At 64.3% G+C, this 27,962-nt stretch overlaps 2 protein-coding genes across 2 annotated transcripts; both read left to right on the top strand.

Annotated features, from left to right (window-relative positions):
• Positions 1-1,271: 1,271 nt before the first annotated feature.
• P3H4 (prolyl 3-hydroxylase family member 4 (inactive)) lies at positions 1,272-5,521 on the top strand. The gene is made up of 8 exons (XM_056362770.1): positions 1,272-1,779; positions 3,176-3,325; positions 3,592-3,763; positions 3,843-3,971; positions 4,079-4,224; positions 4,311-4,394; positions 4,566-4,707; positions 4,797-5,521. The coding sequence occupies exons 1-8, from the start codon at positions 1,309-1,311 to the stop codon at positions 4,808-4,810; spliced, it is 1,308 nt and encodes a 435-aa protein (XP_056218745.1). The 5' UTR covers positions 1,272-1,308; the 3' UTR covers positions 4,811-5,521.
• A 3,259-nt stretch (positions 5,522-8,780) lies between these two features.
• JUP (junction plakoglobin) lies at positions 8,781-27,719 on the top strand. The gene is given in 18 exon segments (XM_056362503.1): positions 8,781-8,859; positions 18,632-18,864; positions 19,862-20,115; positions 20,648-20,886; positions 21,204-21,405; positions 22,047-22,191; positions 22,604-22,707; positions 24,004-24,342; positions 24,763-24,837; positions 24,839-24,919; positions 25,075-25,174; positions 25,177-25,193; positions 25,380-25,446; positions 25,449-25,529; positions 25,655-25,776; positions 26,060-26,099; positions 26,435-26,604; positions 26,848-27,719. Coding segments are annotated over 16 exon segments (2,238 nt in total). The 5' UTR covers positions 8,781-8,859; positions 18,632-18,638; the 3' UTR covers positions 26,581-26,604; positions 26,848-27,719.
• The last annotated feature ends 243 nt before the right edge of the window (positions 27,720-27,962 follow it).

A 27,962-nucleotide genomic window follows, 5' to 3' on the forward strand; every position in this document is an offset into this window, starting at 1 on the left:
GTTTGGAAGCAAGTTTGTGCAGCTGGAGGTCCCATCCCAGCGCCACTCGCTCCGGGTCCTAGTGCTGCTCCCAGCAGCCTATTCCCTGCCGTTATCGCTCCCATGGATCAGGATGCTGCTACTCTATCCCTGGCACTTCTGCAGAGTAAATAACACGGAATGAAATGTTTTAATAACACCTCTGCCCTTCCCTCTGCTGCTGACAGATCTCTTGCTGAATGGCGATGAAAAAAAAATGCAAAATTATCCTTCTAACGGTCTTTCCCGGATAGGAGTAGGGTCAAATGCACACGTTGCCCACATATCCCCGCTCCCCCAGACCCACCAGTGAGGGACAGGCACATCCCAGCACATCCTGAGTAGGAAATACGACAGGCCGTGAATCCAAACTGGAACCCGGCTCCTCCGAGCACGGTGCTACTGGTGAAAGCAACAGCTCCAGCAAAACGCTGTGGGGTCCCTGGAGCCCGGACCCCGGCTGAGCAACCTCAGCACCGCCTGGAGCAGCCAGGGGGGACTCGGGGGGCTCCCCATAGCACATGGGGGTCAGAGCCTGACTCTGTGGGCAACGGCACCCCAGCCAGCGTGCTGTTGAGCTGCCCGTTTGCAGGGAGGTGCTGAGCACTGCTAACAGCCTCTGCTCCGCAGGATGAAACCTCGGCAGTGTCCTGGCTCCTGCCCCGCGCTGCGACATCCCTCAGTGCCACTGTCCAGCCGGCAACAAAGCGCTGGGCTTGGGCTGGGGCCAGTGTGGCCGTGCCGAGGCCTGGCACGGTGCAGCCCTGGGATCTGGCACGGCACAGTCCCGGGATCTGGCACGGTGCAGCCCCAGGAGCTGGCGCAGTGCAACCATGGGATCTGGCACGGCACAGCCCCGGGAGCTGGCACGGCACAGAGCGTGTGGCCTCCGCTTTGGCACCAGCCGGCAGCAGCCCCAGCCGGGCTGGGGGACCCGGGGGCAGCGCAGGGGGGTCCCCAGCGCACCCCGGGGCCGCAGCCCAGGGCACACGCCAGCACCCCCCGTGCAGCGCCGGGCGCACCCCCGCGGACCTGCAGCCCCCGCGCACCCCCGGCAGCGCGGGGCACCGAGCCCACCCGGGGAGCGCGCAGCACCCGCGCAACCCCCACGCCTCACCCCGCGGGGGGCGCAGCCCCGCCCCCCGAGCTGCACCCCGCGGGCGCTGCGCCAGCCGCGCAGAGCCGCACTAAGACCCTGCGCGCCCGCCGCGCACCGCCCCTTCCCCGCCGCCCGCCCCCTGCGCGGAGGGCTGCGCGGCACTGCGCGGGCAGTGCGCGGCGGCGGCGGGGATGGGCGGCGCGGCGCTGGCGCTGCTGCTGGCGGCGGGGCTGTGCGCGGCGCAGTACGAGGAGTACAGCGTGCGCGGGTTCCCCGCGGCCGCGCTGGAGCCGCTGCAGCGCGCCTACGCGCGGGCGCTGGCGCAGTACGCGGGGGCGCAGTGGGCGGAGAGCGCCCGGGAGCTGGAGGCCAGTCTGCGCCTCCACCGCCTGCTGCGCGACAGCGAAGCGCACTGCCACCGCCGCTGCGCCGCGCCCGCGGAGGGGGCCCCCGCGGAAGAGCCCCTCGCCGATGGGGACCCCGCGGCGTGGGAGTGGGAGCGGGAGATGCAGCTCTTCGAGCGGCTGCTGCGCCGCGCCGGCTGCCTGCGCGCCTGCAAGCGCGACCTGCCCGTCTTCCAGCTGCGCTACCCCCCGGCGCAGACGCTGCGCGACTTCCAGCGCCGCCTGCCCTACCAGTACCTGCACTACGCGCTCTTCAAGGTGAGGCTGCGCAAATGCTGCGCAAGGGGGCTGGTGGCAGGGGGTGGGGAGTGGGGGGGCGTCCTGTGCCTCCATCCTGCGTCGTTCTGACCTGCGCCCCCCCCCCCCCGCTCTGCCCCCCCATCGGGCACACCCTCCATCCCATGCCCCATCCTGCACCCCTCATCCTCTGCCGCTTGCCGTACACCTCCTCCTCAGCACCCCCATCCTGTACCCCTCATCCTGCATCCCCATCCTGTGCCCCCACCCTACGCCACCAGCCTGCACCCCCTGATCCGCATCCCCTGAACCCCGCTTTCCTCTGCCCTGTACCCTGCGACTGTCACGTGCTTTCCTGTCCTGCACGCCCCTTGCTGCACTCCCCATCTGGCACCCACCGCCCCTCTCCTCCATCCTGCCCCTGCGCCGTGGCACGTCAGCATCATCTGGGATGCATCAGGCAGGATGTGAGGGGTGCACCCGAGACTGGGGTCCCCTGTGGTTGTGTCCCCCCACCCCACCTTGTGTTGCCCTGTTCCCCCAACATCCCCCTGGCCAGGCAGAGCGTTGTCTGGGGAGGGGGACGCAGGGGCTGCCCCAGCCAAGGGGCCCACACTGGGGGATCCAGTGCCACTGTGATTGCTGTGGGACATGTGTCTGGATGCTCCATCAGGGAGAAGCGCTTCCTCGGCCCCACGGTGCAGACGTGGAGGGAGGTTTCGTAAGGCATCACCTCGGGGCGACCCTCCTTGGGCCAGAGCGACTCTGGCAGGGGACACCCCCTCCTCAGGCACCGGTGCTGGTCGGGGTCCCGAGCTGTGCTGCTGGTCGGCTGCCAGCGCGGATGCTGCTTTAGTGCTTAGTGCTGCTGCCCCGCTCACCTGGCAGTGGCAAGGAACAGCCTGGCCTAGATCCTTAATGCCTTTTCCTCTTGCTCTGGCCACGACCCATTTCATGGGCGGTTTGTTCAACAACCCCCCCATATTGCTCCCCTGAAGTTGCAACCCGAGAGCTCATAAAGCAGCGGGGGGAGCAGGGGCAGCTCGCTGGGCTCATGGCAGCGCCCAAGAAGAGCAGATGTATGGATCTGACACACACCATGTGGAGCTCTCCTGGCTGGCTGCGGGGGTCCGTGAGGGGCCACGCTGTCCCCGTGCCCACCACGGGCACGGAGCGGGAGGTCGGTGTGGCTGGATTTACTGGTGTCATCTGTGTTCCCGGCTCCTGTCTGTCCATTGGTGCCAGTGGATGGTTGGGCTTGGGGCTGGCGCTGGGGGTGCTGGGCTGTTCCCTGCTGAGAACCAGCCTTCCGCCCTGCAGCCCTGGGGTCTGGCTGGGTGCTGAGCCCCCTGCAGCCGCAGCATTGGCCCCGGCTGCCCTGTGGCAGGCTGCTGCACCAACTCTTCCTCCCTTCCAGTCAAATAAGATCGAGAAAGCGGTGTCCGCTGCCCACACCTTCCTGCAGAAGAACCCCAAGCACGAGATGACCTTGAAGTACCTGAACTATTACAGGACGATGCTGGACGTGGATGAATACCTGGTCGACCTGGAGGCTCGGCCCTATGAGGTGAGGAGGGGGTGGGAGAATGGGTCCCTGGGGCTTGGTGTGTACCTGACTGCCACAGCCTGGTCCTGCCAAACCCTGAGGGAAGCGGCTCTTCATTGCTGAGCCCTGGTCGCTCATGTCCTGCCCTCAAAAAAGCATCTCTGTGGGATCTGTGCTGGGGACGGAGCCGTCTTGGGGAGAGTGGGGCAGGTCGGTGCTGCTGTCGGGCAGAGCCAGGCTGCGGTGCCTGGCGAGGAGGTGAGCGGCACCCGCTTGGTCCCCGGCAGCCGATATTCGTGCGGTCGGTGAAGCTGTACAACAACGGGGATTTCCGGAGCAGTGCGGCTGACATGGAGCAGGCACTGACCGAGTACTACAAGGCATACGAGGACTGCCTGGCCAGCTGCGAGGGTGCCTACGAGCTGCAGGAATTCAAGGACTTCTACCCCGCCATCGCAGGTGACCGGGCGGGGGGCCAGCAGGCTTATGGCGGGGGGGCTGGGGGCCAGTGGGCACAATGCCTGACACCTCCCCCCAGACCACTTCGTGAGCGTGCTGCAGTGCAAAGTGGACTGCGAGACCGAGCTCACCCCCAACGTGGGTGGCTACTTTGTGGAGAAGTTTGTGGCCACCATGTACCACTACCTGCAATTCGCCTACTACAAGCGTGAGTGCCAGCGGGAGCAGGGGACTGTGTCCCCAGGCCACCGTGGGGTGTTGTGGAACCCTGGGTGGGGTGTTACCCCCCCCATCACCCAGTGCTGCTCCCCGCAGTGAACGACGTGCGGGATGCGGTGCGCAGTGTCTCCAGCTACATGCTCTTCGACCCGGATGACGCCGTGATGCAGCAGAACCTGGTCTACTACCGCTTCCATCGCAAGCGCTGGCGCCTGCAGGAGGAGGATTTTGAGCCCCGGCCGGTGAGGCGCCCCCCAAGCCCCCCCATCCCCTGACTCTGCTGATGGTGGAGGGGCTGACATAGCCCCCGCTCCCTCCCCATTGCCAGGAAGCTGTGCGGTACCACAACCAGATGGTCGCCCAGAAGAAGATGCTGGACTTCGCCAAGGAATACCTGCAGGCTGACGACGAGGTAAACGCAGGGTGCAGCTGGGTGCTTTTGGGGGTGTGGTGGGTGCTGTGGGTACCCCGGGGCAGGGCCCTTCCTTGGGCAGTGGGTCTGACCCCCAAACCAGCCCTGAGAAGAGGCTGCGAACGGGGCTGCCAAGCCCCACCGCCTCCTCCTGCCGGTCCCTTGCTGCAGATGGAGGTGGACAGTGGCGAGGGGCTGGAGGCACAGGACCTGCCCTCCGACGGCGAGTTTGAGGGCGAAGGTGACTACGAGGAGGGCTTCTTCGCGGAGTGGTGGCAGGAGCCCAAGACAAAGGGGGACAAAGCTGACCAAGGTGCTGACGCCAGGGCCGGGGGCTGTGCCGCGGGGTGGAGGGTGGCTGCTGCCCCTGTCCCGGTGCCACCGAGCCCTCCTTGTTTGCAGAGACCCTGCGATGAGCCAGGCGAAGGGGCGCCTGGCCCCGACAGAGCTGGACAGCAGTGGCCCTGCGATGCCATCCTGGGGATGCCGGGCTTCAGGCTCCTGCCAGCTGCCGCACAGAAACTTGGGATGGCGGGGAAGGGCTGATCCTGCCCGGTGCCCTGCGGCAGGGCTGCCTTTGCCGTCTGGACATCTGCTGCCCTGAGCGCAGCCCGATTCCCGTCGGTGGAGCACCAGCACTGCCGAACCTCCCTGCCTGCCCGGGACCCCCTCCCTGCCGCCACCCCTGTCCCCAGTGTCCTCAGGAGCCAGCGGCAGTGCCCCGCAGCACCGGGGTTTACTGTGTCCCTCAGCTCCTCCCCAGGACCTGTGGACAGCGCGCCAGGATCGGGCCCGTGTTGTCTCGAGAGGTTTGGGGGGCTGCCCCTGCTCTGGGAGCAATGCACGGTGCCGCTGGAGCAGGGTGTGTGCTGGTCCTGCCCCTCCTGGGGGCTTCTACCCTGGTGCCTCCAGCCCCCCAGCCCACCTGCCAGAGCCTGGGGTCCCTCAGGGGTCCCCGGCCCTGTGTCCCAGTGTGCTGGTGTCCCCATGCCACCTGGCGAGGCTGCGTCACCCGTGCCCTGCGTGTGCCTTGAGTTTTTGCCACGCCAGCCCTCTGTAGCCTTAAGCTCCGTTAATTTAATACTTCCTGACTTGCACAGTCGCTTTTTTTTTTTTTTTTTTTTTTTTTAATATTTACTGGTGCTGAACTTTTAATAAAATCTGGACTGGTCTTTTCATGGCTGCCTCTGCCTCGGGGCTCCCTAGGGTGGGGGTGCGCGGCTGCCACAGGAGCTGGGTGCTTGGGGTGAAAGAGGCCCTGTTGTGGGACACGGAGGGATGGGTTGTGGGGCTGGATACCTCCATAAAATGGGGAGACCCCACAGGGGGGCTGGAGGGGGGCTTGTGGGACTGGGGCACTTTGGAGGCCATGAGAGCAGCCAGGCTCTGTGGAGTTGTGGGGGTCCCTAAGGGGGTGCCCCTTATGGGGATGTGTGACCCCCCTGTTGTGCAGGGGAGGCTGCCAGGTGGCAGGGGGGGTTGCAGCGGGGGGGGCAGCAGGCTGCACCCACCTCCATCACCTGCTGGTTGCTTTAGGGGGGTGCATCACCCCAACACTGGTCCTGGGGGGGGGTGCTGCTGGTCCGCAGGGTGCAGCCTGCATCCCCCGATGCTGGTCCAGCGCAGCAGGGTGGGATGAGCCCCCTCCCGCCTGCATCAGGGCATTCCAGAGCCCGTTTCGGAGGCCGCTGTCGCTGACGACAAGCCCGTGCCTGCCGGGGCGTCGGGCAGCATGTGGCCGCCTCGCTCCTCCCTGCCGCGTTCCTGCTCCCCGTCGAAGTTGGCTGCCAGGACTGAAACCGAGAGGCTGAATCATGGCGTTGGCCGCGGGGGAGGGAAGGGAAGGGAAGGAAGGGGGCGGCGGGGAGGCTGCCAGCACCCACCCTGCCCTGCCCTGCAGCTCCCATGTACCAGGGCTCTCCCAGCTCTGCCATCCCTGTGTGGGGCTGGACACGGCGGTGGGGGACAGGGCTGAGCCCCCAGACCCACGGGCAGGGCTCGGGGCAGCGCTAAGTCGGGGAGCAGCCCATTGCACCCCTGTGCAGGGCAGGGCTGCCGTGTCCCTCGGGAGGAGCGGGGTTTGGCACCGGTGGGTCACGGCCACCCCGGCGAGGGGAGCGGCAGCCCAGATCGGGGGGAGCGCTCAGCTGGCGTTGTGGCCCGGGGGCGGGCGCCCATGGGGCCTCCACCCTGCTCTGATGCGCTGGCCATGGCGTCCCCTTGCCACCCCAAATTCACGCTGGGGGACAGGGCTCCTTGTCCCCACCATTCCAGCCGGGCTGCCCGGGCTCCTCTCCCTGCTCCCACCCAGTGCAGAGGGGCCGACTGGGGCTGGTGCCCCCCGGGCCCCCCAGGCTGGACCCCGGCAGCGGCGCGTATGGCCACTGTCCCCTGCGGCAGGCGGAGCTGGGATGGGGGGGCAGGAGCAGGGATACGGGGTGGGATGCAGGGGGGCAAGGCGCAGGGCTCCGGGGTGAACAGCGCGAAGGCAGCGCTGTGCTTCCCCACCTCCCATGACCTTGACCAACAAGGAACATAAATGAGTTTTTTAGCCATAAAAACCTCAGCTGTGCTGTGCTGTGCCATGCTGTGCCGTGCTGTGCTGTGCCATGCTGTGCTGTGCCATGCCCTGCCATGCTGTGCCCTGCCATGCCACGATGTGCTTGCCCTGCCATGCTGTGCCGTGCCATGCTGTGCCATGCCATGCCGTGCCATGCTGTGCCGTGCTGTGCCGTGCTGTGCCGTGCCATGCTGTGCCCTGCCATGCAATGCCTTGCTGTGCCGTGCTATGCCATGCTGTGCTGTGGCATGCTATGCCCTGCCGTGCCGTGCCATGCTGTGCCCTGCTGTGCCCTGCTGTGCCATGCCATGCCGTGCCCTGCCATGCAATGCCTTGCTGTGCCGTGCTGTGCCATGCTGTGCCGTGCTGTGCCATGCCATGCTGTGCCCTGCTGTGCCACGCCATGTGTCCTTCTCCTCCCTGTGCTGGGAGGGCTCTCGCTGTGCCTTGTGTCACCCGCTCTACGCCAAGCAATGAGACCCCGTTTTCTTGCAGGGGCATTGGAAGCTCTGTCTCTCGCCTCCCTCCAGAGCTGTGATTTCCTAGCTGAGTCAGCGCCTGCGGCCAGAGGCAGCAGAGGACTGTGAGGGGGATGCAGGATGCGTCCCCTCACCGCCCCCCCCGGGGCAGAACCCTCCTGTGCCCCAGCTCTGGGGTGCTGGAGGCCCGGGGAACCCCATTATGGGCTGGGACGTGCCCTGGTGCCAGGTGATCGGTGACTTGGGCGCTGGGTGATGGAGGCTTTGCCTGGGGCCTGTGGGAAGTGGGTGAGCTGGGAGGTGGCGGCGGCAGCTGGTGGGACCAGTTTGGCCAAGGACTGGGGTGACGCAGGCTGCCGTCAGCCGCCCAAGCCCTTCCCCAGCGCGTTGTGCTGCCGCTGCCGGGCTCCTGCCTCAGTTTCCCCACCCGGGCGGCGTGGAGCCCCTTTGCAGGGCCAGGACCCCGCTGCTGCACCGCCGGCTCCGCACCCCAGCACCCATCGATGAACACCCTACGTGACACAGGAGGCGGGGGCGGCCCACGCACCCCCACAGCAATTAGGAGGCTGTAATTATGGCCTGGCCAGGCTGGGGTGGGGGGGAGTGGGGAGGGCAGCTGGGGAGCAGAGCTGGAGGGGCAGCCCTGAGCCCCCTGCCCACGGCCCCTCCCAGCCACACCACAGTGCTCAGCCCCCGTGGGACCAGGGTCTCCGCCGCCCACGGGTGACGCTGGAGGTGCGTGGGGAGGGGGACGCACAGGGGTGAGGCCGCTGGGTGCCCGCGTTCCCTTGCAGGGGTCCCAGCACCCCACACCTCCCCTGGGGGTCTTTGCAGCCCGGGTGCACATGCTGCCGTGGGAGGGCTCCCCGCACCCCACGCAGTCCTGGGGTCCCCACAGCCCACGGGGGTCCCCGCACCCCACGTGTGTCCATGGGGTCCCCGCACCCCACAGCCCCCGGCGGATCTCTGTACCCTACTCGCGTGCCCGGGGGTCCCCGCCCCCACCCCGCCCCGCCCCAATACGCCCCGCCCCAATACGCCCCGCCCTCACCCCCGGAGGGTCCCTGGCCCCGCCCCGCTCCCGCCCTACCCCGCCCAGTGACGTCACCCAGGTGGTTCCCCCTCACGGCCACGCCCTTCCCCACCCTCTACCTCGCCCCGCCTGCCCCGCCCGCTGCCCAATCACCTGCCGGTGAAGGGCGGGGCGGCCGCGCCCCCGCCAATGGAGAGCACATAAACACGTCCGGCAGGGGCGGTGCCTGACGCGCCGAGGGTTTGACGGGCGTGGCGGCGGACCAATCGCCGCCCGGCGGCGCGGGGGGCGGGGCAAGCGGCGGGGCGGGGCGGGGCGCGGGGCGCTGCTCGCCTTTTGTTCGTGCCGGAGCGGGGCGGGCGGCAGAGCCCGCGCAGGGGACGCGCCGCGCAGGTGAGGGACGGGCGGCCGCGGGGACGGGACGGGGCGCGGCCACTCCCGTGGGGGGGGCCCGGGGCAACCGGGTGTCTTGGTCGGGGGGGGGGCTGGCGGGGCAGGGGGGCGGCGGCTGCGCTCGGCGCTGGGAGGAGTGCGGCGGCCGGCCAGCGCCCCGGCTCGGTCCCGCAGGGCGGGCGCGGAGCCTGCGCCGCCCGTGAGCGCGGCTCGTCCCGCCGGGGGACGCTGCGGCGGTCGGTGGCCGAGCCCGGCTGCGGGTGGATGGGTCCCCGGGGTGAGCCCCCCGCGGGCGGCTGGGGCTGTCACGGGCTCCGCTCGGCGCTGCGGGAGCGAGTTTGCAAGTTGCGAAGCCGCAGCCCGGTGCGAGGCGGCGGCTCTGTCCCCGGCACCGCCCCGGGTCGCTGCTCCACGGGCGAGGCCTCGGCGCGCTGCTCGCCCCGGTGGCCCCGGGGCTCTTACGTCAGCCGTGGCCGCCCGGTGCCGTGGCCGTGAGTCACACCGAGTGCCTCCGGGTGCTGCCCGGGGGCCGCCCCGGAGTCCCCCCGGCGGTGCTGCCCCTCGCCCTCAGCCGGCTTTGCAAAGCGCTGCCGGGGTGGGGTGGCTCAGGGGGTCGGGAAGGGCCCGGGGTGTCCTGGCACTACCCAGGCAGCGCCCCCCTGCCCGGGGTCGGGGGTCCCGGCTGAGCCCCCCGAGTGGCTGTCGGCGCACACTGGAGCGAAACTTGACTGGCTTCTTGTCTGGCGTTGGGAGAGAGCAGTCTAATTGCGTTAGCTGAGTGATTAGCTTAATTAATCGGGTTTACAGCAGGGATGAAAGGATAATGCTGGAACGTCGCTGGGAGTTGCCCGCAGATGGAGGATGCAGGCTGGCGTATGAGCAACTTGGGGGGACGTTTGTGCCACCAGAGGAGCGTTAGTGCTGGGACGGCATGGCCGCCTGCCAGGGCCCCCCGGGTGACCCACGCTGCTGTCATGCCCCCACGGTGCGAAGGCAGCAGCCTGCACCCGCTCCTGCCAGGCTGCAGCATCCCTGCACCCCCTCCCGCCTTCCCTGCGGTGCTGTTGGGGTTCCTGGGCGAGCCCCATGTCTGGGGGTGATGTTCCCATCAGCTTCCCCATGCCAGAAGGGTCCTGTGGGCTGGGGACACCCTGTGACCCAGCTGGGTCTGTCCCCTGCAGTTGCTGTGCCTCCTTCTCCAACCTACATTGTGCTGGTTTTGGCACTGGTGCCGCTTGGCAGCCCTTGACACCCGGTGGTCTCATGTTGGGCTGCCGCGGAGCTGGGGGCGAAGCATCCCCCTGCCAGCTGCCATGGGGCTGGCGTGGAACTGGAGGGGCTGCTGGGGGCTCTGATCCACAGCCAGGGTGGGTGCGGTGCCCGCGGGGTCTGCTCCTGGCCCCGCTCCCAGTGGGAGCGGGTGTCCGGCTCAGCCGGGTACCGGGGCTGGGGGAATTTTAACGTCCCTTTCTATGTCCTTGTCGGTGTTTTGTTGGAGTCGGCTGGAAGGGTGCAGGGTACCCAACGCAACCGTCCCTGTGCATCTGAAGCCTGTAATCGCTCGTTGCTTTGGAAGGTTTCCATAAAGTGTCATGAAAAACCCATTTTACTGCTAATTTGGCTTAAATAAGTTGGCCATCGGGATGGGAATGCACAGAGCTCCTGGCATCGGTGACTGACGGGTGTTTTCCCCTCCAGGTCTGGGTGCCGCATGGGTGCTGGGGGAGAGGTGGGTCCCCGATGCTCGGGGGGCTCGTGGGGCGGCTGCAGCAGGGCCCTCACTTCCAGACAATGGCATTTACAGTCTATTGTCTGTGCATTGTGGCGCGTCCTTGCCGGCTCCAGGAAGTGCATGCATCCCTGGTGGGGCTGAGCCGGGTGATGGGGGGCTGCACCGGGGCTGATCTGGGTGATCGTGCCCAGAGCCTCGACCACCTCAGCACTGCAGGCTGCTGGTGGCTTGGCTGTAGCCGGGGACCTTGGAGAATGTCCCCTCTGGTCCCAGTGCTGTATTTCAGTGTAATATTCAGTGCTGACCTAATCCCATTAACTCTCCCCTTTGTTTCCCCCACCTGAAATCCTTAATCAGCTCTAGCAGCCGGGGCAGGCAACTGTGGTGCAGCTGCATGGCTTTTTTTCAGCTGCGGCTGTTCCTGTGATGATGGTTTCCCTTCAAAGCTGTGGTTTGGTGTGGGAGCACTTGATGGGATTTGGCTTTTTATCACACTTCCAGATCTCCAGGGTTTAAGACTTCTGCTGGGCACCATGCCGCTGGCAGATGGCAGAGCCTTGGGGAGCGGAGCTGCCCTTGGCCCCCGCTCCGCACGCTGGGGAAGTGGCAGCTCTTCGCAGAGAACTTGCAAGACTTTAATTGCAGCATCTGCACCGAAGCTTGCGCTCATCTTTTAGGTTTAAATTAGATTGGCTTCTAATTAACAGAAGTTAAAAAGAAATTTCATTTCTATTAAAACAGAACAAGCCTACCTTGGATTTCAGCTTTTATCTTGATGTCAGCCGGTGTTTTCCCACCGAGGCGGGGGGTGTGGGGCACCCACCGTCACCCGGAGCTGGGCCTGGGGTGGTGGCTTTCGGTCCCGTGAGACCATGGGGTGTCCAGGAGTTGGGCTGTGTGGATGGAAGCAGCTGGGATGGCAGCTTGGGAGGACACCAGGGCTGCACCGGTGCCTTGAATCACTGCAGTGTTCTCTGCTTCGGGAGGGTTGGCTTTACCCCCCTTCCCCACGGACACTGTGTGGTGAAGCAGTGGAGGACGGTGCAGGTGCTCCCTCTCCAAAGGAGTCTTAAAACTTCGCCTAAGCAGCTAAACACCATGTCTGTGCTAAAACTGGGTTGGCTTTGGAGCCACACAGGCTGCCGTGGGCAGGGGTCCTCACCCTCCGCTTCCCACCTCCGGCGTGGGAGCGCTGCAGGGCTCGGCGGCGGCTGCGGAGGGAGATGAATATACTTCTAATTAGGCAGAGGTTTGAAATACCCATCTACATATGCCAGCCCTGATGGGTTTTGCTGCGGCTGCTGACAGACCCAGAGGCATTTGAACATGTCTCGGTCACTTGGCTCCGAAATCGCTTTGCAAACAGGGCAGGAGCCTTGTGCTGCAGACGCTGGGGCTCCTCGGGCAGCCCCGTGACGCCTGCGCTCGGCTGAGCCGAGCGAGTCCTCAGACTCCTCCTGAGACCCGGAGCTGGCAGCTGGGTGGAGGTGGAATGCCTGGTGTTTTCCAAATATCCCACGCCTGGGTGATCAAACCTGCGGGGAGGGGGTGAAGGCGAGTGAGCAGCGGTACCCAGCTGGGGGGATCCTGCTCTGGTGCTGGAGGGGGCACGATCCCCGTGGGGTGCGATGTGCTGTGGTCCCGTGTGGCTTTTGGGGGTGGATGGCTGGATCAAGCGCATGTTCCTCGCTGGTGGGGCGGGGAGGGGGAGACCTTTGGCTGCTGTAAGGAGCCCTGCCGTAATCGCTGTGACGCGCGGGCAGAGCCCTGGTGACAAATCATTAACTTGCTCCGACAGGCTGGGTGCTGACGGGTGTTGGTGATAATTCCTTGTGAAGTGTCTGAACTTTACAGATGTAATGCAATTGGATGGAGAATTTAAGCCGGGGCTCAGCAGCTCCGTGTCCCTCCCTGCTGCCTCTGCTCCTCCAGCAGCATCAGGACCAGGTGGCAAAATCTCGTGTTTCTGGACACCGTGGCCGGAGCTGGGAACAGCCCACAAGCCTCATAGCCTAAATTTAAAGCCTGCAATTATCAGGCTTTATGTTATATGTTATATGTTTAAGAACATCTTAAAGGACAACTTGTTCTTTGTGCTTTTTAAAACAAAATGATTATTTTTTTTATCCAGATGGAGTTATTGTGATTAATCGCACCATGCCAGTTCTCCTTTCCGTGGACAAGTGGCAAATTCCCATCTTTCCCAGCAGTGTTGCTAATGAGATCAGCAAACTTCAATTGAGGAGGGGATGTGCCCACATTAGTCCTCCTGATCCCAGTGCCTCTGTGGGTGGCAGTGTCTGTGCCAGCAACTGGGGATGCAGGGAGGGGAGGTGTGCTGCCAGAGACCCCGTGATGAGGTTTTGGCACAAAAACATCCCTGGGAAAACCTTGCTGGGGGGCTGGGGTCCTGCCATGGGGCTTGCCAGCCCTGGCACAGCACAAAAACTTGTGTGAGAGGGGACCTGATCCCAAATCAAGGCTGCTGGATCTGTGCTGGTGCCCAGCATTGCTGTGCATCTGGGGCAGGAAGGTGACACTGGGGGCTGTGGCGTGGGTGGTGGGGCTCCTGGGGGAAGCTGAAGCCATGGTGTGGCCAGTGATGCTTTGGCACAGCTCTTGGATGAGTTCTGGGTGGCAGGCAGTTCCCTGTGCAAGGGCTGGGCTGTCCCACTGTGTCCCATGGGAGAGCGGGTGTCATGCCCAGCGTTGCGCACGCTCTTCCCGTTGCGAGAGCGCTTGATGGATAATACCTTGTCGTTTTGTGAAGTGCCAAAACATTACAGCCTGGACCTGGCATGTGCTGGAGCTGTCAGGAGCTGTTAATTCAGGTGCAGGTGAGGCACTTGCAGGGGCTTGGGGAAGGTGCTCGGCTTTGATGGAGAGCATCAGTGGAGTGGGTCGTGGCACGATGCTGTGCTCGGGGCCGGCTCTGCTGCCAGGAGCCTGGTCTCGCCATGCTCGGGGGGATGTGCACCCCCTGCATAGCAGGGGTTTTACGCAGTGCTTTTGGCAGCTCAAATGTCACCTTGTCAGGAACAACTGAAAAACAAATCAGGTTTTGGAACCTCTTCCAGTGAGGGAGCTCAGGTCTGAAGGGCGGTTCTTGCACCCCTCGCTGCCTTCCCCGAGGGGCTGAAGTTGTTGGAGCTGGTGGGGCGGCTGGGAGCCACTCCGGACCTGGAGCCTCAGCAAACAAAGGCCATGGGCTCCTTTGTGTGTTACAGCCTGCTTTCTAACAAGGGGCCGATCCCCCATTGCCCGTCTCCTCCTCATTAAACTTCAAGCTGCTCTCGTTGCCTTTGAATTCTTCCACTTATCTTCACTGTAAAGCCCCATTGAAAGGGCTCACGGTAGCCAGGATCTGACTCCAACGCTTCTCATTGATGCTCTGTTCTCTGCCCCCTCCTGCGAGGGATCCTCTTCAGAACCATCGAAGCCTTTGTACAGCGCTGGGTCTGCGGGCGCTTCGTTAGCTGCCACCGCAGCTTTGTTAGCTGTCGGTGCAATGGTGTTGCATCTGGGCTCCTCTGGGGGGAGGTTGCAGGCAGTGGGGGGCTTTGGGGTGCAGCTGTGGGTGCCCTTGCCCCTCAGAGGGCTCTGGTGCTGTGGCTGTGGAGGCTGCTTTGCCCCAGCCTCACCGCCTGAGCGGGGCGGTCGCTAATCCCCCGGCTGCTCCAGGAAGGTGGCGAGGACCGGAGATCGCTTGCGTGTAGCGTAAGTGCTTCTAAAATAGACTCTTTTCTTGCATTGCATTTATTGAACTGCTTTAACTGCCTCTCTCCTTTTCTTAAAAGCCTAAGTGACTGTAATTGCTATTGCCCGCATGCTTCCCGCAGCTGAGCTTGCACCGTGTGGCCCCTGAGCAGGGGCATCTCCAGTGCTGCCGCTGCTCTGTTCCCGGCAGGGCTGCGATGGATGTGTGCAAGGACGGGGGGGCTCTGTGGGGGACTATGGCAGCCCCTCGGCCAGTATGGGACGCTGCTCCGGGCTGGGCAGCACAGCATGCTCTGCGCAGGGACAAGGGGCAGCCTGGAGCCGCATGTGATGCCCCTTGCACCCACCGACCCCCAGGTCTCGGTGCCTGTTCCTGTGCGGCCCCTGCCTGGGACTTGGGATGTGGGCTGCTTTTTTTTCCCTGCCCCCCCGTTGGGGGTCATGGCTGCTCAACGCAGGGACTGCTGCTCCCCAGACATCCCTGGGCAATAGCTATTTTTGCACGAAGCGGCATTCGTGGCTTCCCGGCTGCTGTTCTGGGCAGCTCAGCCGTACCTCGGCTGGCTCTGTTCCGCCTGCGTGAGGCCGAAGGCTTCTCCCAGCAGCCGGAGGGAAGGGCTGGTCAGGCCGGGGGCTGCATGTTTGCCAGAGATTTCCTCGCAGACGGTGTCTCAGGGGGAGCGATGCTGCCTGGATGCTGATCAAATGGCTCTGGGGGCGGATGAGCTGCTGGCCGGTGCCTTTGGGCCGTGGGAGCTTCCTCTGCCTTCCCGGCTGCAGGAAGTGGTGGGAGAGGGATTAACCTTCTCCTGGCTCTCCCCTGCATGGGGGTGCCTGAAGCCCCTGCCTGCCCCATGGCTGAAGCCCCCTGCGTGGCTCGGCCCATTCCCCATCATGGTGCTGGGGCCAGGCTGGAGGTCTGCATGTCCCCCCTGTGGGGTCCCCCACGTTGCCTCACTGTTTTCTGGGGGGATTCTCACTGTTCCCAGGAGCAAGCCCTGTTTCCCTGGGCTCCTGGCTCCGTGCAGGCAGGGGGGCTCGGTGGTACCGCTGTGCCCCTGCTCTGCTTCCCACTCTGTTCAGTAAAAGCCTGGTGGGAGGGAGACCGGGACCAATAATCCTACCAACATGCCTGGCTGAGGAAGGGGCTGGAACCCACCCAAGACCCCCATGCTCGTGGCTGACCCCTCCAGGGCAGGTATTTTCACATGTGCCCCATCCCTGCTTCCCCCTCCTGCATGATCTGTTGCCCTCCCCTCTGCTGGCGGGGGTCCTGCCCCACTGCAGCCACGCGCCACCAAAGGCATCACCAACGGCTCCTGCCAAAGGTGAGCCCAGGTATAGCCAGCATCCCCTGCCTGGGGGGAGGGGGGGCATCTGGCTCTGATCCCGCTGAGGAGGGAGGGCATCAGAGGATGGGGAAGAAGCTTGTGTCAGGTGTCTGGCCCTTGCTCAGTGATGAGCTGAGGACACTTGACACAGGGTTCAGAAAATGTCACTGCTCGCCACTGGAGCATCTGACACTTGCTCTGCTGGCCCCATCGCCTCAGGTGCTGCTGGGCGAGCAAACCCCTGGGGCTGCTGGTGGGGGTGACGCTCCAGGGGATGGATGGGTGCTGTGTTTATCAGGATGCCCACGGGGGCTCCTGGGGAGGGGGAGTCCCCCGAGCTGTGTAGCACCCATCCCTGGTGGCCCTGGTGGCAGCGCCTCATGCTCAGACGGGTCTAACCTGGTGCTCATTAGCTTGGACCCACTCTCCTGCTCGGAGCTTGTCTGGGGCCGATCACCTGAGCTTGTGTCTGGGCTCTGAGGAGCTTTGCTGGCTTTTGATGTCCCTGGGGTGCTGGCAGTGCAGACAGAGGAGGGGCGGGGGGGTGGGGGTGGTGGCTCATGCATAATGCAGGGCTCTGCAAGAAGCTGGTGTCTGAGCTGAACTCGGGAGGTTTGGAAAAAATAAGTGCCTGTCAAATGCCTGTAAATTGTAGAGCAGATGTTACCGGTCAACTGACAGTGCGGGCAGCACCAGACTCTCCTGCTAGCTCCAGCTCGCTGCTGCCTGGGGGTCCCTGCCCTGGTTGGGGTGGGTGCTGGGGGTCCTTACACCCCCCCCCTCTGGTGCAGGGAGCTTTCTGTGCCCTTGGCTCCGCTCTCCCCTTGCCCATCTGTCCAGAGCAACTTTCCAGTGTTGGCCTGGGGGTCCTGGGGTCCCTGTGACCGTAGCCCCACTGCCGGGGCTCTGCACAGCAGCTCCTGGCCGTGTGGTACGATGGCTCCCACCGCACTGCCGGGGCAAGGTGCCACAGTGCAGGAGCAGTGTTCTGCCTGCCATGCTTCCTCGGGTGTGATTTGGTGTTGATTTTTCTTGGGTTTCCTGATGCAATTTGGAGGTCCTGCCAGTGTGGCCAGGGTAACCCAGCTGGCAGGACTTGCTCTCCCAAACACCGATGCAACAGCTTATAAATACACGCAGGGTGTGCGACGCTCCCGGCTTGGCACAGGGGTTCTCCTGGCCGATCCCTGCTCTGGCACGGGGTGGGGAGCGTAGCCGGCTCACCCCTGGCACCGTGTGTCACACACTGCCCTGCCACACCACATAGCACCTCCAGCTCCTGCGTGGGAATGATACGCCGCCCCCCCCCCCCCGCCCCCCCCGCCTCCATTAGTGGGTCCCTCTCTTGCTGCCTTACAAACATGCATTATGCACAACCCATTACAGCCGGAGCAGTACTCTGTGGATTGCTGCTTGACAGCTCAAAAAAACATCGAATTGACACAAGCCGTTCCCTGCGGTGGCTCCGGGAAGGTGGCTGGGGGTGGGGATGGACCGGGTGGGATGCAGGATGCTTCCAGCTGGGGGGACGGGAGAGTGGTGGGACTCCTCGGGAATGAATGTTTGTGCCCGGGCTGGGATTTTTTCCCGGTGAGCACCGGCCTGTGCCGTTTGCAAGGGCTCAGCCGCTCCTTGGGAACAGCCGGCAGCGCTGGGGCGAGCTGCGCCAAGCCCGTGCGCGCCATGCCCTGCCGTGCCGCCCCACGCAAGCCGCGTCCTTGGCCACCACCCGACGCCCTGACTCAGCCGTCGGCGCAGCTGGGGGCTGACGGGGGGCTCGTTCCCCCCTTCCCCTTGCTTCCCCCATGGAAGGTGCTGGAGGCTGAGGCTGACACGTCAGCCTGGCTGGTCCCCGTGAGCCCCGAGCTGTGCCGGTGGCTGGAGCGGGGCCAGGGGCACACGGCCACCCCGGTCCAGCTTGGTGCATGAATCAGTGCCGTGGAGGTGGTAATTATGCCGCTGTTTGGATGTGCGGTTGCTGCTGCACCCAGCTATGCCAGGCGGCAGCTGCTCCCTTCGCTGCTTATCGCCTCTGAAACTCTGACTCATCCCCAGCCCTGTGCGGCCAGAGGAAGGGGCAGCAATCCCGGTGAGTGCCTAGGCGGTGGGTCAGCGGCGGCGGGGCTGTCTCCATCCCTCCCTGCCTGCTCCATCATCTCCCTCCTCCTGGGGGGCTGGATGGGGGCTGCTGACTCACAGCCCTGCGGTGTCTGCCTGCCCCGATGAGCTCAGGGGTTAATCCGTGAGCCATCCTCCCTCCCGCTGCACCCCCAAATTAAAGACGAGGAAAACCCAGCCCTGCTCGAAAGCAACCTTGGCTGGTTTATCCTGAGTTTTTGGGATGTGCTGGGCTGCCCTGTCCCAGCACCGTGCGGCCGTGGCGTGGTGCTCAGCACAGCTTGGGGAGTGCCCAGCCCCGGATTGTGCCACAGGCACTTGTGGTGCTGAGCACCCACAGGAGAGCTGAGCCGGTGGCTTTGCCTCGTTATTTTTAAGCACTTTAGGAGTCTTCTAGCGGGCTTCTAAAAAGGTTTGTTTTATTCTTGGAGCTGGAGCCTTGGGGTTGTCCGCAGCTTTCTGTCTTTGAAAACTGATCTTTAAAAAGCTCACGGGCAGCCGGGGTAGCCTGGAAGGAGGTGGGGTGGGGGGTGGGGGGGGGCTGCTTGGGGGTCCCTCTGCGCCAGGCAAAGCCTGCTCACACCTTGGCCACCGAGGCGGTGAGACACGGCTCAGCCAGCCGTGCGTGGTCTGCGCCGGTTGCAGCCACGGTTCGTGTCTGAACACGAGCAGCAAAGTGCTGAGCTGTGGGTTCGTCATCCCGGTGCTGCCTTTCATCTCGCGTGGGGGAGGAGGGCAGATAGGGATCTGCTCGTGGGCTGTGCGGGGGGCCGGCTGCTGTGCCGGGGGGGCTGCCGTGTGATTTGGGGCAGGGGGGTGCTGCGCTGACCTGGGCTGTGCTGGCGGTGTAACTTCTCCCCTCCCTGCCCCGCAGAGCAGCCATGGAGGTGATGAACATGATGGAGCAGCCGATCAAGGTGACGGAGTGGCAGCAAACCTACACCTACGACTCGGGCATCCACTCCGGCGTCAACACCCAGGTGCCCTCCGTCAGCAGCAAGTGCCTCGGGGACGATGATGAGGTCTACGGGAAGCAGTACACCATCAAGAAGACCACCACCACGAGCTACTGCCAGGGAGGGGGCCAGGGCCAGAGCCAAGCACAAGGTAGGGGCTGTGGGGCTGGGCACGTCCATGAGCTTGGTTCCTTCATTCCTCTGCCTTCCCTGTGAGCTGTGCTCCTTCTGGGCACTCCTCCATGCTGCCTTCCACACCTCGGGAGTTGTTGCTGCCGAAAATATGTTCCCTCCTGTCCTCCTTCCCCACGCCGAGAGGCTCTTGCGTAGGGGCGGCGCGCAGCCAGCCCGCACTAGTGCTGAGCTGTGCACACACATCCGAGTGTGCCGGTGGGTTGGCTCGCGATAGGAACAGCCGATCCCGGCCCACGGATCAGCCGTCTGCTCTGCTGCTTGTCTGCCTGCTCAGGAAACCTGTCTCGGCGTGGCTGGCAGAGCTGCCAGCGTGTGCCGTAAAGCCCCACCAGCCTGCCCGTCTGCTGCCGCTGCAGGGGCGAAGCAGACAGAGCTGCAGCCCCCGAAGCCAAAGGAGATGCTTCCCCCAGCTTTATCCCTTAAAAGAGGGCTTGTTTGCTCTGCTTGCTTCTGCGGTTCCCCCATCAGTGGCGGGCCCTGGAAGGTTTAATCGCCAGCTCCCCTGGGGAGGCAGACCCCTGTGGAAGGGGATGAGCCCTCCCAAGCCCTGCGTGGTCCCTGTGCTGCAGAGGTGGGGACTGCGGGTGGCTGCGGCAGCTTCTCGCTCAGGTGATGCTTGTTCCAGCATCTTCGACGGGGAAGGCCTCCGTATCCTCCTAATCCCTAGCGCCAGCTGGTCCCAAGTTGCAGATATCTTTAATTTCTTAATTAATGGGCCTTGTGTGACAACTGTCTAATCATGCTGCCTAATTGAGTGTTGTCTTATCTCTGCGCTGCCGTATCTGTTTACACTTTGAAGCACTGGCTCCTTGCAGAGCCTGCTGGGACTGCTGACGTTGCTGGTGTCGTTGCACTAAGCTCTTGCTCAGCTAATTGAGATTGGAAAGCGGGGCTGGGGAGCACTCCTCAGAGAGAACCCGATTCTAACGCTGCCTCCCCATCCACCCCTGCAGCTGACATGGAGGCTCAGCTGGCCATGACCCGGGCCCAGCGCGTCCGGGCTGCCATGTACCCCGAGACGGTGGAGGACCGCTCGCTGCTCATCACCACCCAGCTGGAGGGGCAGCAGACCAACGTGCAGCGCCTGGCAGAGCCCTCGCAGATGCTGAAATCGGCCATCGTGCACCTCATCAACTACCAGGACGATGCTGAGCTGGCCACCCGTGCCATCCCGGAGCTCACCAAGCTGCTCAATGATGAGGACCCGGTAAGGAAGCCTGGTTTGCCTGCCTCTGTCTTTGGGCTTCCGCAGCCACGGTGGCACAGCCAGGCTTCCATCCTCACCGGGCTCCTGGGCTCTGTCCGGCTCCTTTCTCTTGCTCTGTGGCCGCCTCTGCCCTGTGACAGGCACAGTGGGGGGGTTGGGGCTCCGGTTCCCACCTCTACCCCCCCGCACCTCCTCACAGCCTGGCCTTGCTGCTGGGACGCGGCTCTCCTGGCCTTGCGCAGGCACTGAGCGCTTCTTGCCAGCTCTCAGTGCTACTGCCCATCCCCGCAGCGCCTGTGCTCCGCAGACCCGACTGTACGCTGCCTGCTGCCGCAAACTGCGGCACAGTTCCTGGAGCATCGTGGTTGAGGATTGTTAAAAATAGCAATTCCTGCTTGCACCGCCCTGCCCGGCACAACGCGCGGCAGCCCTGGACCAGCCCTCCCCCGGCAGGGTGGGATCCCTCCTGTCCCTGCTGTGATGGGCAGCAGTGGGACGCACTCCCACCCACCGGCTTCTCTTCCCCCCCCAGGTGGTTGTCAGCAAAGCAGCCATGATCGTCAACCAGCTCTCCAAGAAGGAGGCGTCACGCCGTGCCCTGATGCAGTCGCCCCAGATCGTGGCAGCCGTGGTCCGCACCATGCAGAGCACCAGCGACCTGGACACGGCCCGCTGCACCACCAGCATCCTGCACAACCTCTCGCACCACCGTGAGGGGCTACTCTCCATCTTCAAATCTGGTGGCATCCCAGCCCTTGTCAGGATGCTGAGGTATGAGGGTACTGGCGGGGGGTCCCGAGAGGATGGCAGAGCCAAGGGGTCCCTCCCGGGCTGGCGAGTGCCTGGGCTGGGGGCAGAGGAGGGGAGCGGTCCTCTGTGCTGCCTTGTCCATGGAGATGGGGTTCAGTCTCTGCCCTTCCATGAGGGCCACCCCGGGGCCACGTGGCACGGTGGCCTCCTGCCGGGTCCCGCTGAAGGGTGCTGGGTGGGAGTCGGGGTTTGGGACAGCCCTGTGGGCTCCGCTGGCAGCTCGGCGAGCCCGGAGGCAGCTGCCCGCGCTGACGTGGCTCTGTGCCGCCTGCCTGCAGCTCGCCGGTCGAGTCGGTCCTCTTCTACGCCATCACCACCCTGCACAACCTGCTGCTCTACCAGGAAGGGGCCAAGATGGCTGTGCGCCTGGCTGACGGCCTGCAGAAGATGGTTCCCTTGCTGAACAAGAACAACCCCAAGTTCCTGGCTATCACCACCGACTGCCTTCAGCTCCTCGCCTACGGGAACCAGGAGAGCAAGGTGCGCCTGGGGAGCCCTGCGGCGTGGGGTCCCGCCAGAGGGGGGGTGGCAGCAGGGCACTTGCCCAACGTTGCTCCTGGCAGACACAAGCCCAGGAGGCAGGGGTGGGAGCTCCCACCCTCTTGGCCCATGTGCCCCCCGGCCCCAGCCGGCAGCGGAGCAGTCGGGCTGTCTCTGTCTGCAACGCTGCCGATCCGACCTCTTGCAGGTGGCACATCCCCGAAAGCACAGACTGTCCCAGTCTGGCCGGTAGATCGGCTTGGCTGGGTTTCTCCCCCTGCTGCTCCAGGCAATGCCTCTATCTTTGTTCTTCGGCTGCTCCTCTCCTCCTACGCACGAGTTGTCCCAGCCTCATGCGGAGGTTCGGTCCCTGGACCTGCTCTGGCGCTGGCTGCGTGGGGGCTGCTGCCCATCCTGCCCATGGCGCGGGGCGAGGGACCCCGGTGTGCAGGGCTGGAGTGGCCCAGAGGGGACAGTGGCCGTGCATGGCCCCAGCAGGGGTGACCTGACACGCTCCTGTGTGCCAAGGGCTTGGACCTCCTGCCTGACCTGCGTCCTGGCACGAGCTGGGGAACCCGGAGCAGTGGTTCCAGCAGCCCTGACCCCCCGCACGCCCCGACCCTGGTGCTTCTGTCTTGCAGCTGATTATTTTGGCCAACGGAGGACCCCAAGCCCTGGTGCAGATCATGCGCAGCTACAACTACGAGAAGCTGCTCTGGACCACCAGCCGGGTGCTCAAGGTGCTGTCGGTGTGCCCCAGCAACAAGCCCGCTATCGTTGAGGCTGGTAAGAGGGGCTGGGGGGCTGCGGCGGAGCTGGTGGCAGACGGGAGGAGGGTGGTGGCGTCGGGATGGTGCAGCTGAGGGTGCAGTCTCGCAGCCGATGTGCAAGACAGGCGGATACCTTGCATAGCCGGGTGAAACCACCTACGTGTGGCCTGGTTTCTTGCGCTGGAAGGCTGCTGAGGTGCTTTCTTGGCACCAGGAGTGGGCAGGATCTGGCCCGGCTGGCCAGCCAGGAGCTGTCTTCCCGCTCCACGTTTAGCCTCCACTGAGCCGTGAGGCTGCGTTGTGTGTTGGAGGCATCGGTCGGGTGGTCCCAGCCCACGCTCGCCATGCAGACCCCGCTGTCTCTCTTCTCACCTCCGCTGGGAAGTGTTGGGTGTTTACCGATGGGCTGCTCTCCGCTTCCCCGGCAGGCGGCATGCAGGCCTTGGGCAAGCACCTGACCAGCTCCAGCCCCCGGCTAGTCCAGAACTGTCTCTGGACCCTGCGAAACCTCTCTGACGTGGCCACCAAACAGGTGAGTCTGCGGGACCCTGTCTCGTGCTTCAGCGCAGCATTTCGGAGGCTTCTACATACCAGCTGCCGGGCTGTCCTTCGCCTCTGCTTGTGCCGGGCTGCATCCACCAGTGATGTCCCCATGCCATGTCCCGTCCCCGTGAGCCGCTGTGGCAGCCTGTGTGCCTGGCAGAGCCAGGGGATGCCCAGGAGATGCCCAGCTGTGCCGACCCCCTGCAGCAGGGGGTTACCTGGCATTGCGGGAGGCTGTGACCGCCCACAGCCCTTCCCGTGCCGGCTGCCAGCACTGGTGCCGTGTCCCCAGCGGCGAGCCAAGGCCACCGGCTGTCGCTCGTGTGCTCGGCGGGGCATCACTGGGGCTGCTGCTTGCTGTGGCCCAGGGAGCTGCCGGCAGCGTGCCCTGGCACCAGCCGTCTGCGTGGCTCCTGCCCCTGTGGTGGGTGCTGTGGCCGTGGTGCCCGTGGGTTGGGTGGCAGCCGGTGCTGGGGTGACCCCCGAGCTCTGCGCTGGGGTTGCTCTCCCCAGCCCTTTGCTGCCTCCTGATGTGTTCCCCATCTGCTGGGGCCCGCCTCTCCACGCAGATTAGCGTCTGATGCAGCGTGGAAACTATTTGGGCTGGCGTGGAACCATCGCTGGCTCTGCCGATTGGGGTTGATGGCGGGATGTGGCCATGGCGCCTTTAACTCCTTCCTGCCCCCCGCTGCTGGCTGCCTGCCGGCACGGCTGGGACCAGGGTCACCCCGGGACCTCTGGGGCAGTGCTGGCGGGCGCATTGTTTGCACTTCCCAGCAGAGAAAAGCTGCTGGAGACATTAAACTCTTAAGTAAAGCTGCACATGTCAGGAGCGCATGTTGCTCACGCTGTGCCGGCGTCGTGGAGAAGCAGCTCTGGCCGCAGGGGGACGGGGAAAGGAGGGGGACAGCGTGGGAGGCACAAGCGCTGCCTGCTGGGGGGCACGTGGGGCTGGGATGTGGGGTGCTGGGGGTTGGGGTCTGCAGCGAGGGGTGTGCGAGCTCCAGTGAGGGCAGCCACGCAGACCTGGGATTCGAGGGGAGAGGATGCCAGGTCTGGGAGGAAGGGCTCAGCTGGGGCTGGATCCTTTCTGCGATGGCATGGGTCGTCCCTGTGGCAGGGGGCTCCCCCCTCTCCACGGCTGGGTGTCCGGCCCATCCTGGGCGAGCAGCTCCAGCTCCCCACGCTCAGGTGACGGGTGCGGGGCTGCAGCCCAGCCCCTGGCTGAGCCCACGTCTGGCTGGGGTGGGGGGGCTGGTCTGATCTCCCGTCCCCGCTCCTGCAGGAGGGCCTGGACGGCGTCCTCAAGATCCTGGTGAACCAGCTGAGCTCCGATGACGTGAATGTGCTGACCTGTGCCACCGGCACCCTCTCCAACCTGACCTGCAACAACAGCAAGAACAAGACCCTGGTGACACAGTCGAACGGGGTGGAGGCCCTGATCCACACCATTCTTCGGGCCGGTGACAAGGAGGATATCACCGAGCCGGCCGTCTGCGCTCTCCGGCACCTCACCAGCCGGCACCCCGAGGCCGAGATGGCTCAGAACTCGGTGCGGCTCAACTACGGCATCCCTGCGATCGTCAAGCTCCTCAACCAGCCCAACCAGTGGCCACTGGTCAAGGTGAGGGGCTGGGGGGGGAGAGGGGTGTTGGGGGCTGGAGGAAGGGGGTGGCTGGGCTTGAGCGAGCTCCCCGGCTGCTGACCCGTGGTGAGACTCATGTCTGAGGGGGTCTGCAGCTGGTGCTGTGTGGGGAGTGATGGGGGGCTGGTCCCGTTGGGCTGTGTCCTTGACGGCAGCTAATGGAGGAAATGGCTTGTGCCGGCTGCTCGGCTGGAGTCAATACTTGCCCCGGCCTCCCCCGCGGGGAAGGGGCCGGATCCGGCGTGGGAGGAAGCTGAAGTTGGCCTGCGCCATGGAGGGGGATGGGGTGGGACGGGCAGCGGGAGGGGGGCTCGGCTGGTGGGTGCCGTGGGGAGCACATGCTGCTCTGACCCGCGGTCGAGATGATGAATCTCTCCTTCCTCCCCTTCGCTCCTCCAGGCTACCATAGGTCTGATCCGCAACCTGGCCCTGTGCCCAGCCAACCATGCCCCGCTCCAGGAGGCCGCTGTCATCCCCCCGCCTGGTCCAGCTGCTGGTCAAGGCTCACCAGGATGCCCAGCGGCACGTAGCAGCCGGCACACAGCAGCCCTACACGGTGAGTCCCCGCGGTGGGGTCTGTCCTGCTCCTGGCACAGCCTCGCACCCCAGAACCCGACCTGTCCCTGGGGGGTGGCCTGTGCCTGCGCTCAGGGTGGTCCTGGGGTGCACCGGCTGTGCCAGGGCCCCGGCTGAGCACTTGTCCCCTGGCAGGACGGAGTGAAGATGGAAGAGATCGTGGAGGGATGCACGGGGGCACTGCACATCCTGGCCCGGGACCCCATGAACCGCATGGAGATCTTCCGCCTCAACACCATCCCCTCTTCGTGCAGGTCAGGGGCGGGGGAGGTGTGGGGGCTGCGCTTTGTCACCTCTCGCCTGGCTGGCATGGACCTGCAGTGCAGGGGCCAGGGAGCCACGGTGCTCAGCTGGGCAGCACCCACGCTTGTGAGACCGTTTCAGGAGCCGCAACGGCTCCTTGCTGGCTGCTTTGTGTTGCCACTAATCTCTCCTGACAGCTCCTCTACTCGCCGGTGGAGAACATCCAGCGCGTCGCGGCGGGTGTGCTGTGCGAGCTGGCCCAGGACAAGAAGCGGCAGATGCCATCGATGCCGAGGGGGCTTCGGCTCCCCTGATGGAGCTGCTGCACTCCAGGAATGAGGGAACGGGTGAGTGCCGCTGTGCCGGCGGCTCTCTGCCACTGGCATCGCCCCAGCTGCAGCCTGGCTGGGGCTTCTGGTGCTTGGGTGCTGCACAGCACCAGGAGCTGAGGCTGCTGCCATCCCCCCTGCAGCCACCTACGCGGCCGCCGTGCTCTTCCGAATCTCGGAGGACAAGAACCCCGACTACAGAAAGCGTGTCTCCGTGGAGCTCACCAACTCCCTCTTCAAGCACGACCCGGCAGCCTGGGAGGCGGTGAGCATCGTGCTGGGCACGGAGATGAGCCCTTTTCCCCAGGGAAACCAGTGCCCCTTGGGATGGTCCCATCCTGCCTCCAAAAGCTGCCACCTCCGACCAGAGCTTGGACAGGAGCAAACAGGAGGCAGCGGGGTGGGGGATGGGCTGTGGCCTCAGCTCTCCAGCAGCCCTGCATCTTCGTACCTGCTGCTGGGGACAGGGCTGGGCACCACGTAGCCGCTGAGCATCGTGCACACGCAAACACAAATCCCCTCTTCACTTGTGTCACCTTCCTTTGTAGGCTCAGAGCATGATCCCCATCAACGAGCCCTACTCAGATGGTGAGTACGGTCCTGCGGGGCCGCCCCCCCCCCCATGGGCTGGACTCTAGCGGGGCGTTTGCCTCATCTCACCAAACCAGGCTGGTTTTAAAACCTTTCTCGGCTGGGTGGCTGCCAGCAAAGTGCCAGGCCCCCTGGCTGGGGATGCTCAGCGGGATGCTCAGCGCCCCGGGCAGCACATGCAGCTGCTCCCGTGTGCACCTGGGCTGGCCCGGAGGCTTGGGGGGTCCTGCAGCACCGTGTGCCCGAGGTGTGGGGGGACCAGGAGGGTGGCTGAGGTCTGGAGAAGTTTCTCACCGGTGGGAGCTGGGGTTGCACATCCCTTTTTTCCGCAGAGCTGGACCCTGGTTACCGCCCCATGTACTCGGGTGACATCCCCTTGGACCCCATCGACATGCACATGGACATGGACGGGGACTATCCCATGGACGCCTACAGCGACGGCGTCCGAGCGCCCTTCGCTGACCACATGCTCGCCTAACCCGCCCCGCAGCCCCTGCACCAGGTGGGTGCTGCCGTGTGCCCGCGGTGCGGGCGCTTTACCCAGGGCACGCTCGTCCCCACCGTGAGGGGGTTGCCTGGGGGAGGCAGGGCTGGCTGCTGGTGCTCGGCGTGCCACGGGGGTCCCGGGCGCTGCCGTGGGGTCCCCAGTGCTGCCGTGGGTCGGCTTCCCCATTGCCCCCTGGGCTCGGGTCTCCTCCAGCGTCCCCCCCCGTGCGGTAACGGGGTGCTCTCCTGCCGCACACAGGTGTTCTCTCCGTACAGAAGAGGGTGGCCCCAGAGCTGAGCATTTGCAAGAAGGACTTGGGAGACAGAAGTGCCTGAGAAGACAAACTTTTCCATTCCCACGAGAGGTTTTATTTTTCGATTATTTTTTTTTTTCTTCGCTGTGGGTCTGTGGAGAAGGTCCTTCCTCCTGGGACTGCTTCAAGCACCTACTGCTGCATCCAGCATCCAAGATACTGTTTCTGAAGCTTTAAAACACACAAACCCTGCACCGTTAGCGACCTTTCATTGGCAAAATAGTCTTTTCTATGAAAATATATTTCTTTTTTATTTTTAATATGGTGCCAACGGCTTTTGCCGTCTTTTAAGTTTGTGCTTTTGAACTTCCCCACTATTTGTTCTGCGTGTTAGTGTTCTAGGAAAGGAATCTAACACGGGAAAACCCTTTGCTTTCTGCGAGCTCTAACTTAATCAGGCCAATCCAGAGTTTGCTGAATACAAAGGGTGCCGTGTCCCAGGACCTTCGTTTTAGCCATCGGGATGTCTGCAGTTTAATTCTTTCCGATCAGCCGTTGGGGAGCTGACTTTGTGTACCTGCCTATCCTACCAGTACCCGTAGAGGAGTGACTCCAGCGTTAGAAACCGTGTCCTTGTACTGATCTCTGTTGCACATTTTAACCTGTTTCCCTTCTTTTTGGTGAGTGGTGTGTTTCCGTCCCCTCCTCCCTTATCTAACACATTTTTAAAAGAGGCTCTAGGTCTGATGGTGGTTTAACGCTTCGACCAGAAAGGGATGGACAGTTACTGGAGTGTGGTTCAGGAATGGAAGATTTTATTATTTCTGTAAGTTGTTTTTGTATAGACCAAAGCAAAGAATAAAATAACCCCCCCAGCCCCGTGTTGCGCTGAGCCTGTTCTTCTGTCGGCTGGGGAAGGTCGGTGAGTCCCCTTGGCGCAGCCAGGGTGAAGGTGGCCATCACCCACCTTGGGCTGGGGGGTGGTGGTTCCCTGTTGGGGGGCAGGATGAGCCTGTTTGCAGCTCAGCACCTGCTGTGCCTGCCCGAGGGCTGCAGCGGTGGCCAGGGGGACGAGCAGGCTGGGTCCCTCCCTGTGCTTTGGGGATGATGCTCTGCAAGG

The sequence above is a fragment of the Falco biarmicus genome, chromosome 17 (genome assembly GCF_023638135.1).
Source record: "Falco biarmicus isolate bFalBia1 chromosome 17, bFalBia1.pri, whole genome shotgun sequence".
Classification (NCBI taxonomy): Eukaryota; Metazoa; Chordata; class Aves; order Falconiformes; family Falconidae; genus Falco; species Falco biarmicus.

Coding starts and splice junctions, on each gene's coding strand:
- P3H4 (XM_056362770.1), top strand. CDS start 1,309: ATGGGCGGCGCGGCGCTGGCGCTGCTGCTGGCGGCGGGGCTGTGCGCG. Junction 1,780..3,175: donor TGCACTACGCGCTCTTCAAG/GTGAGGCTGCGC, acceptor CCTCCCTTCCAG/TCAAATAAGATCGAGAAAGC. Junction 3,326..3,591: donor TGGAGGCTCGGCCCTATGAG/GTGAGGAGGGGG, acceptor GGTCCCCGGCAG/CCGATATTCGTGCGGTCGGT.